The sequence below is a fragment of the Gambusia affinis genome, linkage group LG11 (assembly GCF_019740435.1).
Source record: "Gambusia affinis linkage group LG11, SWU_Gaff_1.0, whole genome shotgun sequence".
NCBI classification, from domain to species: domain Eukaryota; kingdom Metazoa; phylum Chordata; class Actinopteri; order Cyprinodontiformes; family Poeciliidae; genus Gambusia; species Gambusia affinis.
Window position 1 is genome coordinate 13,389,940 of NC_057878.1, and position 14,637 is coordinate 13,404,576.

The 14,637-nt window shown below is 37.6% G+C and overlaps 1 protein-coding gene across 1 annotated transcript; it reads left to right on the forward strand.

Moving 5' to 3' along the window:
* The first annotated feature begins 3,504 nt into the window (after positions 1 to 3,504).
* rpe (ribulose-5-phosphate-3-epimerase) lies at positions 3,505 to 9,734 on the forward strand. Its single transcript, XM_044132194.1, has 6 exons — positions 3,505 to 3,714; positions 4,008 to 4,087; positions 4,194 to 4,333; positions 6,234 to 6,368; positions 8,868 to 8,954; positions 9,044 to 9,734. The coding sequence occupies exons 1-6, from the start codon at positions 3,521 to 3,523 to the stop codon at positions 9,164 to 9,166; spliced, it is 759 nt and encodes a 252-aa protein (XP_043988129.1). The 5' UTR covers positions 3,505 to 3,520; the 3' UTR covers positions 9,167 to 9,734.
* Positions 9,735 to 14,637: the final 4,903 nt, after the last annotated feature.

Below are 14,637 nucleotides of genomic sequence, written 5' to 3' on the forward strand. Positions count from 1 at the left end.
AACATGACATCACTTCTACTGATTCGGATAGGAAAGTGTTTTTAGTCCGTGTCAATAGAGAACAACAAAGAACAGCATGAAAACATCCGAAAAATGAGTACGAGTTGCATTCCTGACCGGTTCCGCCTCCATCTGATAAACCAAAAAGGGGAAGTAAGGTGTTGTTAATAGTGACATAACGTAAACATAAGCTTGTCATTGACTAAATCAAGCACAAAGCGCTAAAACTGTTCTGAAGCAAAAGCGAGCTGCAATCTAATCAGTCAGAATGGGGAGTGCATCAGCTTTGAGCGTGACCCAGATCATTCAAACACTCCTTAATTTTCATTTTGCTAAAATTCACTTAATGAGCGGAAGCAAATCACCTCTCCTCGACCTTGTCTCTGCACAATCAAAGCCACTTTGAAGGCCCTTGGTAATCACAGCTCCATAAAACTGCAGCTACAGCAACACACCACAATATGTCTGTCAAAGCCCAAAGATAGTGTTTTACTATCTTTCTTAGAATCCCATGAGGCCCAGATTCTCTGTGGCGCCATCCTACTCTGTCTCAGCTCTGCTTAAAGACAACATACATCATGTCTGCCCTAATGGTAACGCACTCCAGGCTACCAGTGCTTCCATCATCCCAGTAGTAATGCAAGAAGCAGGCAAAAACCCATAAATGTCCAAATCTGTTCAGGCTGCCTGAGTAAATCAGTGGTGTTCTTTGTGGATTGACTCCCAGCAGAGAAGTTTATTAACACCTTAACCTCCCTGCTCCTTAAATCAATGCAACTTCCACACCTGGGGTGCAGCTGAGACTGGGGAAGGGGACAGAAGAAAATCCCATGAAGAGGAGGAATGAAGAAATTACAGAATTTAAAACACCATCAATAATAAGACTGGAGTTAATTAAAGCTTGCCCATATTTTATTAACTCAGAGTTGTTTATACTTACGTATACTAAGATCCTAAAGTGCTCTGAATGCAGTTAATTGGCAGTAATGCACCTTTTGAAATATGCATACTCTCAAAAAAAGCTTTTGTAACGGTGACAATAAAGCGAGATATTGTGATTAAGTCTGCAACTTTTTAATTTAATAACTGTTACAAAGTAATTCCTTTAGGAGTATTGCTACACAGCAGTTAGAAAAACAAACCATCTGTTCTAACAACCTTTGTCTCCTAGCAACGGCGGGGCGATACTGTCTCCCTCGCAACTACGTCAAATTGCAACACGAGTAAATGACATACACAAAAAACACAAACCAATATTAATTAATATTTACAATGTTAATTAATATTGCCCATGACCAATGTGCCACACTTTCATGCCGCTTGTATTTTTCCAATCAAGATGTTAGTATCTTGATTTGTATGCCTTTGCATTTGTTTTTCACTGATAGTGTTCCATTTCAGGTTCAGCCTTGAGTTGAGTTGCCACAGAGTTTAAAGGTGTTCTGTGTAAAGGTCAGCATAGGTTCAATAAGACTGGAAATAGAGCAGCTTTGAATGTCAGCTATCAAGTCTTGTCACACTTTCCCTTATAGCTGTAGGTTTAATGGTTTCGTCCGGCTGGAAGTTTCACCTTTGCTCTGATCTATTATGACGTTCTTTCTGCAATGACTTCTTTTTACTGCTCCTCCACAAGCGCTACAACTGTGAAGCCCATGACTAATAGCTGTCATGTCATTCTCCTACTAGAGCTGTGGATCTATGCAGCTTTTTCCAGAGTCGACATGCTCTTGGCTGCTTCTCTGATTAAAGCTCTCCTTGCCCGGCCTTTCAGTACAGGTTGACGGCCAAGTGAGGTCTTGGTCGGGTGACAGTTGTGCCATATTCTTTCCATTTTCACATTTAAAGAACGCTGAAACCGAATTTTGAATCTGAGATATTGTGTTTGACACAAATTCCCTGTTTACTGCGTTTGTTGGTCTTCATGATACTATTTCTTCACTGATGTTCTCTAACAAACCACTGAGGCATTCACAGAACAACATAAACAGCTGTAGCCAAGAGGAAACTCTTAGCAGTGCATAGAAGCATTACAAAACAAACCAAAGCAGAGAGAAAACGGAAGCCGAGACAAAACTGAGAAGTTTGGCAATTTTCTGATTGATACATCAGCTAGAAATCGTATGCAGACGTTGTAATTATATTTTATTCTTTATTCCAGATTATTTTTTTCACCAGTAGCTGTCGTTTTAATGGAGTTGTTTCTGCTAGGTTCATTCACATCTAAATACGATTGAAAGAGGTACGAGTTGCTTGTGCATTATTTAGGCGCCATCTAGTGTCAAAATAATAGTATTATCTAATTTTTAAAGCAGAAGAGGGGCGCAGAGGGAACACAGAAATTTATCAAATAGTCATTGACGGTCAAAGTACAACCGGAAGTTACCGTTTTACTTGAAAATTAAAAGTCCTAAGAAATAAAAGGGCTGGAGGAAATGGATAGTTTGTTAATTATTAAATCTCCTATAAACAAGTAAAACATGTTGAAGAAGTATATTTCAGTTGTATTTGTTTGGGGTAGAAAAATGTTAATTAAGCATCTGAAAAATCTATTATGACTGATATTTCAAAAAAAAAAAATAAAAATATTAATCCACCACAGCAGGTTATCTGTTTTCATCTCATCGTATTCTTTGCATACTCGCATGTTAAACCTTCTCTTTATCCTCTCAGGCAACTCCATCTTCAACATCCTTTGTCCAACATATCCACTATATCTCTCCCCCAAATCCAAATTATTTCAGTATTGCCTCTTTAACTTTGCCTCAAAATCTGAGCTGTCTCCCTAATATACTCATTACTTAGTTTGTATCACTGTCTTTAGACCATACATTATAGCAGGTGTGACTACCACTTGCCACTATTTTCCATCACATATTCACATTGGCCCTGTGTGTATGTCTGATCCACCCAGACTAAGCTCTTCTCAATAGAGGATACCTTCACATCAGGATCGCTTTCACTTTCTCCCACTACAGATCAAAATATTGCAGGTAGGCATCATACTTAATAAATTCATCCTTATTAAGTGCTACATAACACATCAGAACTTTTTTTTCTATCTTTGATGTAACTATATCTAAGTCATAACTTGTTTGGGGTTCTCACCAAATAATGTTTTGTTTTATAGGCTATAGTTAAATTGATCAAGACAAGTGTTCTTTTACATAATTGACCAGTGTAAAAGGGTGTGAATAGACAATTGAAAATAAATAAATTAATTAATTAAAAAATGTCCATTTGTCTTTTAACATGTAATTACAAACGTACAGTATGCACTTAAAGTCTCAAAATAAAAATGACTAAACATGGTTTTTGCTACCTACAGGACTTAGGTTGAAAAATACTTTATGCTGAACTACAGTAACAACAACTGTAAGTTGCATTTTTTTAAAAAAAGCTTCCCACTTAAATAACCCGATTTAAGTGCTAATTATATTTTTAAAAATTACGAGACATTTCCCCGTTTTAGACAGGTTAATTAATTGCTTTTATTTTAAAGGTCCCAACCGGAAACTCTACCATGTTACGCTTAGCTAGACTCGCAGTTAGCGTGCCTCGGCTGCATGCACATCCCACCAACAGCAGGCACAGCATGGCATACAGTGCGAAGATAGGTCCGTCCATCCTGAGCAGCGACCTGTCCTGTTTGGGCAGCGAGTGTGTCCGGATGATGGAGTGCGGGGCGGACTATCTGCACCTGGACGTCATGGACGGGTCAGTTTGTCCCTGGCTGCATTAGCCAGCCTGCTAACGGCTAACAGGCTAAAATCAAACTCTGAGAGCATAAGTTGGCTAATATCAGGAAGCTAAGAATAAGAAATGATAAGTCCTGAAAACTAAGTTTTCATTATTTAACTGAAAGCATTTAGATTATCTTCTTGATTTGTTTAAAGTTTTAAATCTTCTATAGCTACTGACTTAAGGAGTTAAATTTCCCTTTACAGGAACTGCTTAACTTTACACCATTGGGAGATTACTCAACAAGCTGTTATTGCTTACCTTTAAAGGCACTTTGTCCCCAACATTACATTCGGCCACCCCATGGTGGAGTGCCTGAGGAAGACTGTAGGCCAGGATCCTTTTTTCGGTGAGGAAGGATTCATTCCAAAACATGCGACAACACATGCTCTAACTTATGAGCTGAATTAAGTCTGCTATGGCCTCTTTGCTCATTATTCTAATCACTTTTGCAGACATGCACATGATGGTGTCTCGGCCGGAGCAATGGGTGAAGCCCATGGCTGCAGCTGGAGCCAGCCAGTACACCTTCCATTTGGAGGCCACCACCAACCCTGGAAACCTCATCAAGGAGATAAGGGAGAGCGGCATGAAAGTGAGTATTATAGTAAAAAACAGACACTACAGCTTTGATAAGTGAATTATATCCTCAGTTGTGGTTTGTAACAGTTGAACAACCAAATATTGTTATTGTTAAAAAAAAAAAAGAATTCTTCTTTTTTGAATTACTTACCTTATACTTCTTAACAAGAATTGTGCAGTTGGTGATGTTTTTAGAAAGTGAAATTTTTTTTCTTGTCATTGGTGGTATATATATTATAAAACATACTTGTTTGTATTAAGTGTTCCACCAACGTGGCATATCTGTAGTTCTAACTGGAATCTCTGCCCTCTTCTGTAGGAACTGAAGCCCTGTTTACACGACAATGTTCTAACGAAAATGTAATATTTGTTCCGTTTCTGTTATTACATTTACATGAAGACTAATTACAATCTTTGTTTACGATACACATTGTAAACGTGTAATGCTCTCGCCACGCCACTAGTTGGTGCTAGGTTCTTTGAAACTAAGTGCGCATGTGTTTTTTTAAAAAAAAAGTTCTACTTGAAAGCATGTCATTTTGCGTTTTCCCCATCAGGTAGCGTTCCCCAAGATACTGGGGGAAAACATGCACTATGTGCGTCTGATTAGGGTGCAGTTGGAAAAAAGTAGGATAACTTTGCTGAAACACATTGTTTGAGCTTTCACGGTGTCCGTCGGTCTTTAGATAAGAGCGCTTAACAAGAACACGCGTATTTTGCCACCTGGGCTGTGCGGAGCAGTGAAAAGACGCTGAGGAAACCGTATGTGATGGGGAAACACAAATTGTAGTAACACCAGCATGGCAGTAGTTTCTTCTTCTTCGGTGGATTGTAGGTAGCAGCTATGATTTGCGTCATACTATGCATGAGCTAGGGATTCCCTGATTGAAAAGATCCATTTACTCTGTTTATAAGACAACGGACACCGGTACGTTTCAGAAGCATCGCACTCTGGAACCCGTTTTCAATCTGTTGAAAACAAGTTTTCTCAGAATGTTAGAGAAAACATTCGGTGATTTCATGTAAATGTAGCCTACACTACAAACGCAATAAAACTCTCCCGTTTTCACCCAAAATTGTTGTCGTGTAAACAGAGATGAGTGTTCTGCCATCTCTGTAGTTCTCTACATCTCTGCTCTCCTCAATATTCTATTGCTATGGTAATTAATCCTTTCTAAAATCTGTCATGTGTGAGTGAGACACAGAGGGAAAAGTGAGCCTGTCAAGTCTCCCGTTTTTTTCCGGGGAACTGCTGTGCGCCGCCTCCCCCCCCCCAACCCTTCCATGTTACCCTAACCTCACTTTATCTTCTCTCCCTTCCTGCGTTTAGGGTAGTCTAATACCCTCTGTTATTAGACTGCCTCGCAAGGCATTTCAACGCTCTCCTATGCATTGCTATGGCAGGCCCCAATTATTAAAGATCTTCTGTGATAATTTTAAGTTAAATTGTTTTAAAATCCAAACTGGCTCCCTCCATCTGAACCACAAAATCTGAAGTCTGTCTAAACTAATTCATCTACCATAGTGTTGGCTAATGCTAGCTGATGAGACCGAGGCTTGTGTTGTAGTAGTCACAAGCTCATTCATTAATAATGAATGAACAGATTATCATTTTTCCAAATCTTTATATTTTGGGAAATCTTGCAGTAGAAATGTACACTTTATAACCCAGCTGTGCAATTGTCATCAGTTTTGCTGGCAGTGTTTTGATCCTAAAGTGGTTTAATATTTTTGTGGGAGAAAAGAAATGTTAAAAAATATATATATTTAGTCTCTCTGTGGTCTCAATTCAAGTTCTGTTACATACTGTTTTAGCAGACTTCACTTATTAGGTAAGTGATGCATCATAAAGGCCTTTTCACCTCTCACAGTAGGAAAAAAAATCTATATTGTTTTGTTTGATGTCGTCAAAGGTGGGATTGGCCATAAAGCCTGGTACTACAGTGGAAGAGCTGGCACCTTGGGCCAATCAGGTTGACATGGCTCTGGTCATGACAGTGGAACCTGGATTTGGAGGACAGAAGTTCATGGATGACATGATGCCCAAGGTAAAGGAGAGAGAAATTAATATTTTGTAAAATATTGCCAACTATTATGGTCAGTATGTGATCCGATATTTAACTATATACACGGCAAATGCTCTTGAAAATGGCTGTATCACTTCCACCTCTTCTTAATGGCAATAAAGAGTTTGTTGAACTGCTGGTGTAAAGTCAGCTCTAATGCAAATCTTTAAAGTTGTTCTTGTTACAACTCCACTTTCGTTCCTATTGATGTCAACAACATAAAAACATAACATAAAAATGATATAAATACATATAGACATACCTCGCTGGCTGACCCTTCTTTTGAGGTAGAAATGAGGTTAATATAGGAATTCTTTAAACTTAAATTACTTTTCTACAGCCACTTCCTAAAGTCATGCTTTCATACCTTGTGCATCTTATTTCTGGTTGTCTGTCCAGCATGTTTTTAAAAATTAATCAGTGATAATGCCATCTCTGAAGCCTCAATGCAATGTTTCATTTGATTCAGGGTAGACCAAAACTCCCCAATTACAATAAAGAAAAAAAGTAGTTGTAATTTGGTGCTTATAGGTATTTTTCCTTGACCAAACCTTTCTTGTAGATACAAAAATAACCTCCACAAAACATTTGGTATTGCCCAAGATAGTGTTGGATATTCAAACTGCTCACAACATACAGCGAGGAGCTCTCCCTGCGCTACATTTAGTGATTTTCATGTTCATTTCCCCTGTCGTTTTGCTCCGCAGTCTTGTCTCTTTTATTTGCTTATCGCATCTTGGGAGTTTTCTGTGTTGAGCTGAAGATGTATTCAGAGTGGAATTATCTGCAGAGCTCAGAGATTAATTTATTTTTGGGTCATAAAAGGTGCAGGAAGTTGCAGGAGGGGACTCATCTGTTTGCTGCCCCACTGGAATATTTCTCATGACATTTATCTTAGTCTTGTTTTTATTCAATAGTTACTGATTAATGACTTCGCTTTGAATTCCTCCTGACAGAGCAGCCTGATTCCCCCTAATCTGAATCCTGCGCGTAGTTTTGGAGTCGTGCCAAAACTTATTTCATGTTATTTCTTTCATTTTTACTCATAATAGACTCTCCATTAATCAAATTGTAGCCTGTAGTTAATAACCTATTGCAATTTGTTCATGCCTATATATCTGTATTATAGTCTTGTGCGTTTCTCTGTCAGGCTGGTTTACAGGACGTGTCAATTATTCTAATTATTTATTATTCAGTCATAAACCAACTCGGCAAACATTTATTATGGTTTCTTGGGTCGTATGTTTTACAATGTGGTCACCATAGCAACCTTCAACTGCCAGCGGGACCACTCAGGGCGTAGCATTTTTTAAAATGGTTTCTCCCCTCGGCGGTTCTAGGTTTGCAGGGTCCAAACTTCAATATCTCACAATTGTTGAAATTATAAAGAGAGCAATTTTAGGAAAGGTCATAAAGTATTAAAGAAATATTCAATTTAAGACGGTTAGTTAGAGTTAAAAACCTTTGGGGTTGTCAAACTGACTCTTAAGCAGTTTTGCTATTAATGATGAGCTTGCTGAGAAGAAGTTTGATGAATTTGCATTTGTGAAATCACCTGGAGGAAAAGGATATTTTAATATACAAGATACATTATTACACAAGCACATAAGTAGAACCTGCTGTGCAGGTCCTGTATCACTAGATTACCATTAATTATCACTTTAAAAAGAAAAGAAAAGTAAAGATTATTCTAATTAATCTGAACAGTTAAAATGCTAAAACCTCTGACAGCTGAAGAAATATTCATTTTCTCAGATGATCAAGGCAGACAGTATGTTATTGAAATGAATGATGCTGATGGAATTTGGTTATGTTTAAGCTTCAAATCAAAGGTTGTCCATTCCTACACCTCCTAGAAAATTATTTGCATTAAAAATTGTTGAACTTCTTTTTATATACATCAATAAGAAGTCACAGCCACAGCTCTATGCATTTCAGTACAAAGTGTGAATTTTCAGAGTTGTACATTTGTAGCTGAATATAAGCTTTGATGTTGTGATTGCTAGAAAACAATTTGGTGAAATCATCTCCTGTGAAGAGGAGTGGCTATGACTTGCAAACAGTGACAGCGGAAGACGCTGCAGATGCCCAGTACTTACTGACCAGATGGTGTTTCAGAAATGACTCAAAGTTTTAAAAGAAAGTATTAGGGCTCTTAAAACTAAAGTAGTATAATTTTGTCAAATCTGTTGCAATCAACATTTTAAAAATTAATCACTTAATACAAGTGTTTCAGTTTTAATGGAACTGGTTTAGATTATATTAAACCACACTGCTGCTTAAAATGTTCCATCTCTCTTCAGAACTGCTTGATTTTACAGTGGAGCAGAGCCCAAGACAGTGGGTACTTAGGTGTTCCCCTCACTGCCACACACTTGATTTAAACAAATATTTGATTAACAGGCTCCTTTGGCACTTGATGGACTCCTGAGGAGTTGATCCAATCAGTTGAGCTTAGCTTTGTGTCTGTGTGTCACCCAGGTGAGCTGGCTGCGGAGTCAGTTTCCCTCCTTAGACATAGAAGTAGACGGAGGCGTCGGCCCTGACACTATTCACAAGTGTGCAGAGGTAAAGGATGCAAACATTATGATTGTATTTAGAAGCTTATAAAATGTTTTGTGGTTTTTGTAATTTGGGCCTGTTCACCTTCGCCTCAGGCTGGAGCTAACATGATCGTGTCTGGTAGCGCTGTCATAGGCAGCGACGACCCTCGCTCTGTCATCGCGCTCCTGCGCACAGCTGTGGCCGAGGCAATCCAGAAGCGCTCCCTAGACCGCTGACACATCGTGTTCCTGGGAGTCCACCCGCTGGGACGGTCCACCCTCATAACACCAACAAGCCGCAGCAGCTGCAGGAAACGACTCAACATTGGACATTTATGGGGAGAAATGGAGGTCGAGGGGTCACGGTCAAAGCAAGGGGCTTTTTTTTTTGTTTTGTTTTGTTTTATTTTTTCCAGCACCCTTCACACAATCGGTGTGAGGTTGAAGCTGCGTCGCGCTTGTTTTAACTTCTCCTGCCAGAAGTCTGTCAACTCATACTGAGCCCCATCTTGGTGCAGGAACTACTCCAGGACCGGAGCTAAAGTTCACGCCAATAAACTCTGTAAGCATTCCAGAGCTCTGTCTTAAACAAAAATGGCCCATGAAGCAGTTTTATTATGCCTTCACCTTAAGCGTTTGTTTTTCTTTTCTAACTGAAATAATGTTTTGAAGATTCCCAAAAAGGACGAGGGTTCGTTCTCTGTGCTGGTTGAAATCACAAGGTACTGAATGTACTGCTGAAAAATGCATCCTACAAAACTATATTCCTGGAGATTTGTTTTACAGATTAAAACTATCAAAAGTTTATGGACCTACTGTAATATATTTAAGTAATGCACAGTCACAGCTATTTAGTTTCACTGATATAAAAACATTCATAGTAAATAGTTACAAATTTACCAACGTAAGTGTTGCTTTTAATCACTTGTGCCAGTCCAGTCTTGTTCCAGTGTAAGGCTGGGTGTTTGAAAAAGATAAAATAAAAAATGCAACAATATATCTGGTAAGAAGATAAACAAAATCTGCTAAAGTAAAAATGCCTAACACCACAGTCATTCGGTCATATTTAGAAACACACTTGTGAAGCAGTCTATTAATATATAATAAATTGATAAGTTCAAGTTCACAGTGGATTATGAGGAAATCTTACCTTCTAAGATACAAAAAAGGAAGAGGAAGGAAGAACTCTCTTGAAAGAACACAAGATATCTGTTTCTTATGATGTAAGGTTTTCTCCCAAATGCAAACTACTGAAAACCATCAAGACAGCTGAAAGACCAGAGTAAAACGATGTATGTGTAGAAAAGGTCTCCAGGCAAAGTTTTAATTGGTTAAAGTTTAGCCACAGTGATTTAAAGAGGAGAGCATTGGACATATTCCACTAAAAATGAAGATGTGCTTTCAGCTCATTGTGAAACTGGTGTTTATTAAACTTGCCACTGGATTCCATTTGACGTATGCCACAGAGGGCTTTCTGGCTGACAATTCAGGGAAATTCAGCCTAATTAACAGAGTATGTAAAGCTTGAAAAATGAGCCTGTGGTTACGTCTTGAATGACAATATTGTGTGATGATTAAAAGAGACAAAATTAGGGAAATTGTCCACTAACAGATCTGATCTGTACAATAATGCACAGTTCTCAGCCAATTCAGTGGAAGCGTTTCTTCTGTCAGTGTTGATCCTCAGGTAAACCATAATCAGATTTAAGGCTTATTTCTGAAAAAAATATGAGTAAAGTATACGAGCTGGAAAATGTTAGGCTTTCAGAGACAGGAAGTGCTTAAGAAAAAATCTTAAGGATATTATAGTGTTAAGAAATCTACATAACATAACCTTAAACTCCAAAAGTCTTTATCATGACACTACATTTAGTTAACTCTTTATTCCAAGCACTGCTCCTGAAATTGTCAAAGTAAAGTTTTAATTTGAAACTTTTATAATAAACTTTCCTTTTAGATAAAAGTCAAATATTGTGCTTTGAAGTAAAATTTTACTTCTGGGTGATAACTCGGTAAAACTTAATGTACTTGTTCATCTTCTTGGTTTAGCTCTCAGGCCTTGTATATACTTCATCCTGATATTAATAATAATAATTTATAGTACTTTGTTGTACAATTTTTGCGAAACCTTCTATCTGAGCAATGCTAAGAAAACTGCTTCAGTTTGCAGAGAGATATTTAGAATCTAAATTATGCATGGGAATCATGAGTTTAGCTTTCAGATCGAAAGATTTTAATCATTAATTAGTCAGAAATATTGTGAATGTTTTATCTAATTTCCCTTAGGCTACTAATTTTCCTGTCAGTGGTTAGATTTTTATGTTTGTGTATTATTTATGTAACTGAAATATATTATGATTATCTAATAAGATATCTATTAATTCTATATAAAACCATATCCAGTCAAGTTATTCAATTTCAATTGATAATATATTCTCATAAGATTTTGCTCTCAGTCTTTTATATGAAGTATGTAGTTCAGACTTCCTGACAAAGAATTTTACCCTCTAGACAGTCTTGATTGATCTTGGAGACAGATAAAAAAACAATATATTTTATTGAATGAGAAAGATGTGATTTTCTTTTATAAATATAGTTAAAGAGCTAGAGTTAAGGATCCACCATCGAATAAAGCCATTTCCTTATGACTTAATCCCTAATGTAAAAACCTGAATAGTTTTATATATATATATTTTTTTTTAATCAAATCTGTGTTCATGGCTTTCCATTGTTCATACACTAGATGGCAACTTTGGACAAAAACTGGCGGAAGAAAGCCCAGTATGAAAAATTATGGTTAAACTGTGAGGGTTTGCTATAAATATATGAATATGAGCAAATGCTTTACACTTGTTTTACAACGGAGCCAAGTTTTTGTGACGCATAATACATTCAGACTTTCTTCCAGAAACTAAAAGTTCAACAGAGTCCTTGGACAAACAATAACCTCAGAAAGGCTCTGTCCCGAAAATGGCAAAAAAGAAAAAAAAAAAAATTCATCTCACAGCTCTAGTGCTGTTTGACTCCTTTTCTCAGAAACATTTGCCACTTTACCTTTTTCAATCAATGCATCTTTTTAGTTGGGTGGAATATTGAGCAGAGTCCAATCTAACTTTTTGGACAGTATGTTTTTTTTTTTATGGATTAATTGGTTTACATACACTTATGTAAACCAACCCCTCCACTTGAAGACAGACAGACATAAAACGTGTCTATTGTCTCTCTTGTCTCTGGAAGTATCCCTCCTGTCAGTGAAAATCACCCACTACATGCTTCAAACCGCAAGCAGCTCTCTCAATAATTCAGCGCATGACTTGGAGGCAATTCGCAGGCCCCCTGAAATATTGATGCCGAAAATCTGTATTTTCATTTGAAAGTCACACTTAATGGCAGATAATGTTATCCTCCTTGCTCGTCGGCTCTTTGAATGTGTGTGTCTATTTCATATGTGTAGCAGTTCAAATTGAATGTGCGCATGCAACAATAGAGTTTGAGTTCGATGCATGCATTTGTGAATGTTGTGTGAATCTCCAGTGACAGATTTCTGCTCTAATAGATAACGACAAGCGTTTTGTGTGCTAGTGTCATCGCTGCCTTGCAAAGACAGGAAGACAATCCGTACATGGGGTAGCTGTCAGCACCTACACATGTTCCAGGCTACTTTACCAATGTTTCAGTCTTATTTGTTATGTGACAGGTGTTATTTCTCTCCAGATTGTCTTGTGCTGTTTTCACTTGCTGGTTTGGACCACGCACTGGTTGAATCAAAGTTTGGTCATAAAACACTTCCTCCTCTGGCGTCGTGACAACTGCATGTAGAGGCTGTGTTATCAAAAATGAAAGAGATGGCAGTGGATCAGGGTGCTCAAAAGATCAAACAATCCTTGGATTTTGAAACTGCTTACATGTGAATCGCCAAAAGTGTGTTTATAGGGCTTTTTCTCATTTCCCTTGTACACCCTCGCAAGTTAATGCATTTCATTGGGGTTTTATTCCATAGGCCAACTCAAGGTAATGCAGCATTTTAATGATGTTCTCTGAAAGTGTGCAAAAACATGTAGAAAAGTTGCAAGTATTTTTGGGGTATGTCTCCACCAGCAATGACTGTACTTTGCAGTCAGATTGGATTGAGATAATCTGTAAAAGTATATTTTTAAGAAGTTTTCTTTCATAATTGCTCAGTATTCATCTTCCCTTTATTTCTGACCAGCTTTTTCCATCTTTGCTAACAAAAAAACAGTCCCACATAATTTTTGACCCATTTTTTGCTGCAAATTTTAAAAACCTATGATTATCAATTTTTTCTTTCCAAGTCTTGACACAGATAGAGAGATGGTGGATTTTTTTTATTGAATGTGTGTTTTTGAGAGGCACTTCTCTGCCACCTGCTTTTACAATAAATGTAAAATGACCAGTTGCTCTAAATCTAAACTCTTATCTTAATGGTAATGGAGGTGGCAATATTTGTGAATTTTTTTTTAAGTTATCTAACAGAATTTATTATAGCTGAACTACTGAAAGACTCACTCATTATTCATTATTCTGTAAGAACATCAAGAAATCACTTGCAGTAAAGGATGTTCTAGTATTCCTGAAATTATGGAGATGAAATGTTACACTTTCTACAACCATCCTAATGTGACATTTAAAAGACAATGTAATATCTAAAACAACCTACAAATATTTGAAGTCATTTCCAATCTGCAGTTCATTTAATACTCATAAATGTAACAGAGTGGGGCATTTCCGTGGCTTGTTAAAAATCATCATGCATGCTATCTCTTTAGCTGTGAGTAGAGAAAAGTCATAGTTTCCAACTACTTTTGGCAAGACTAGTAAAAGTTAAAATTAGAGCTTGCAGGAATTAAAATTATACTCTCCTTGTATGGCTGGGAGTTTAAGAAGGTTTGTACTAGTGTCACCCTCAGTCCATTTTCAGGTAATGTTTGAAAAGTGCTTTAGCTATTGTTTTTCAGGAGTGTTAGAGTAAAGGGTGCTGACAAATGCCTAACAAACCTGTAAAATTTATAAAGAGCTGAAAGCCATCCATGACTCTCCTTCTATTTCACCAGTATGCACTACTTTGTTTCAGGCTGCAAAAAATAAATCTAATGAAATTTGTGTTCATGATGTGATGGAATCAGAGAAGGTCATCAGGTGTAAATACTTTTTCAAGGCAGCATATTCCTCGGCACACGGCTAAAAAACAAAACGGGAAACAGGAAAACATGCTATAAAATATGTGTACACAAAAGCACAAAAAATAATTCAGACAGCCGTCATGCGGTATTTTTGATTTTCAGAGAACTGCCGCGAGGGAGCATCTCTGTTTCAAACGGAGGTGTGCGCCGTTTTTTAAAGTCAGTACCAGAGGGTATTCAACCACACAGCGACGCAGGTCAGATCCCTGAACAGCCAGTCTTAATGGACTGCGTGGTTGACTCATCATGACAGAGAACTGCTTTATGCCTGGTTTGAGCAGAGATGAAACACACATCAAGAAATTGTACCCCAGGCCTTCAAGCATGAAGAAGCCACAATTTGTTTTCAAATTCATAACGATGAGGCATGCAGATGCTTAAGGACTTTGGAAGTCTTACTGAAGTCAATATTACCTGATAACAAGCGGGACCAGCACTATTTATTTTAAAGCTTTGTGCACAACGGAAATTTCGTAAATTTGTCCCAAAAATAAACACATTTTAGCC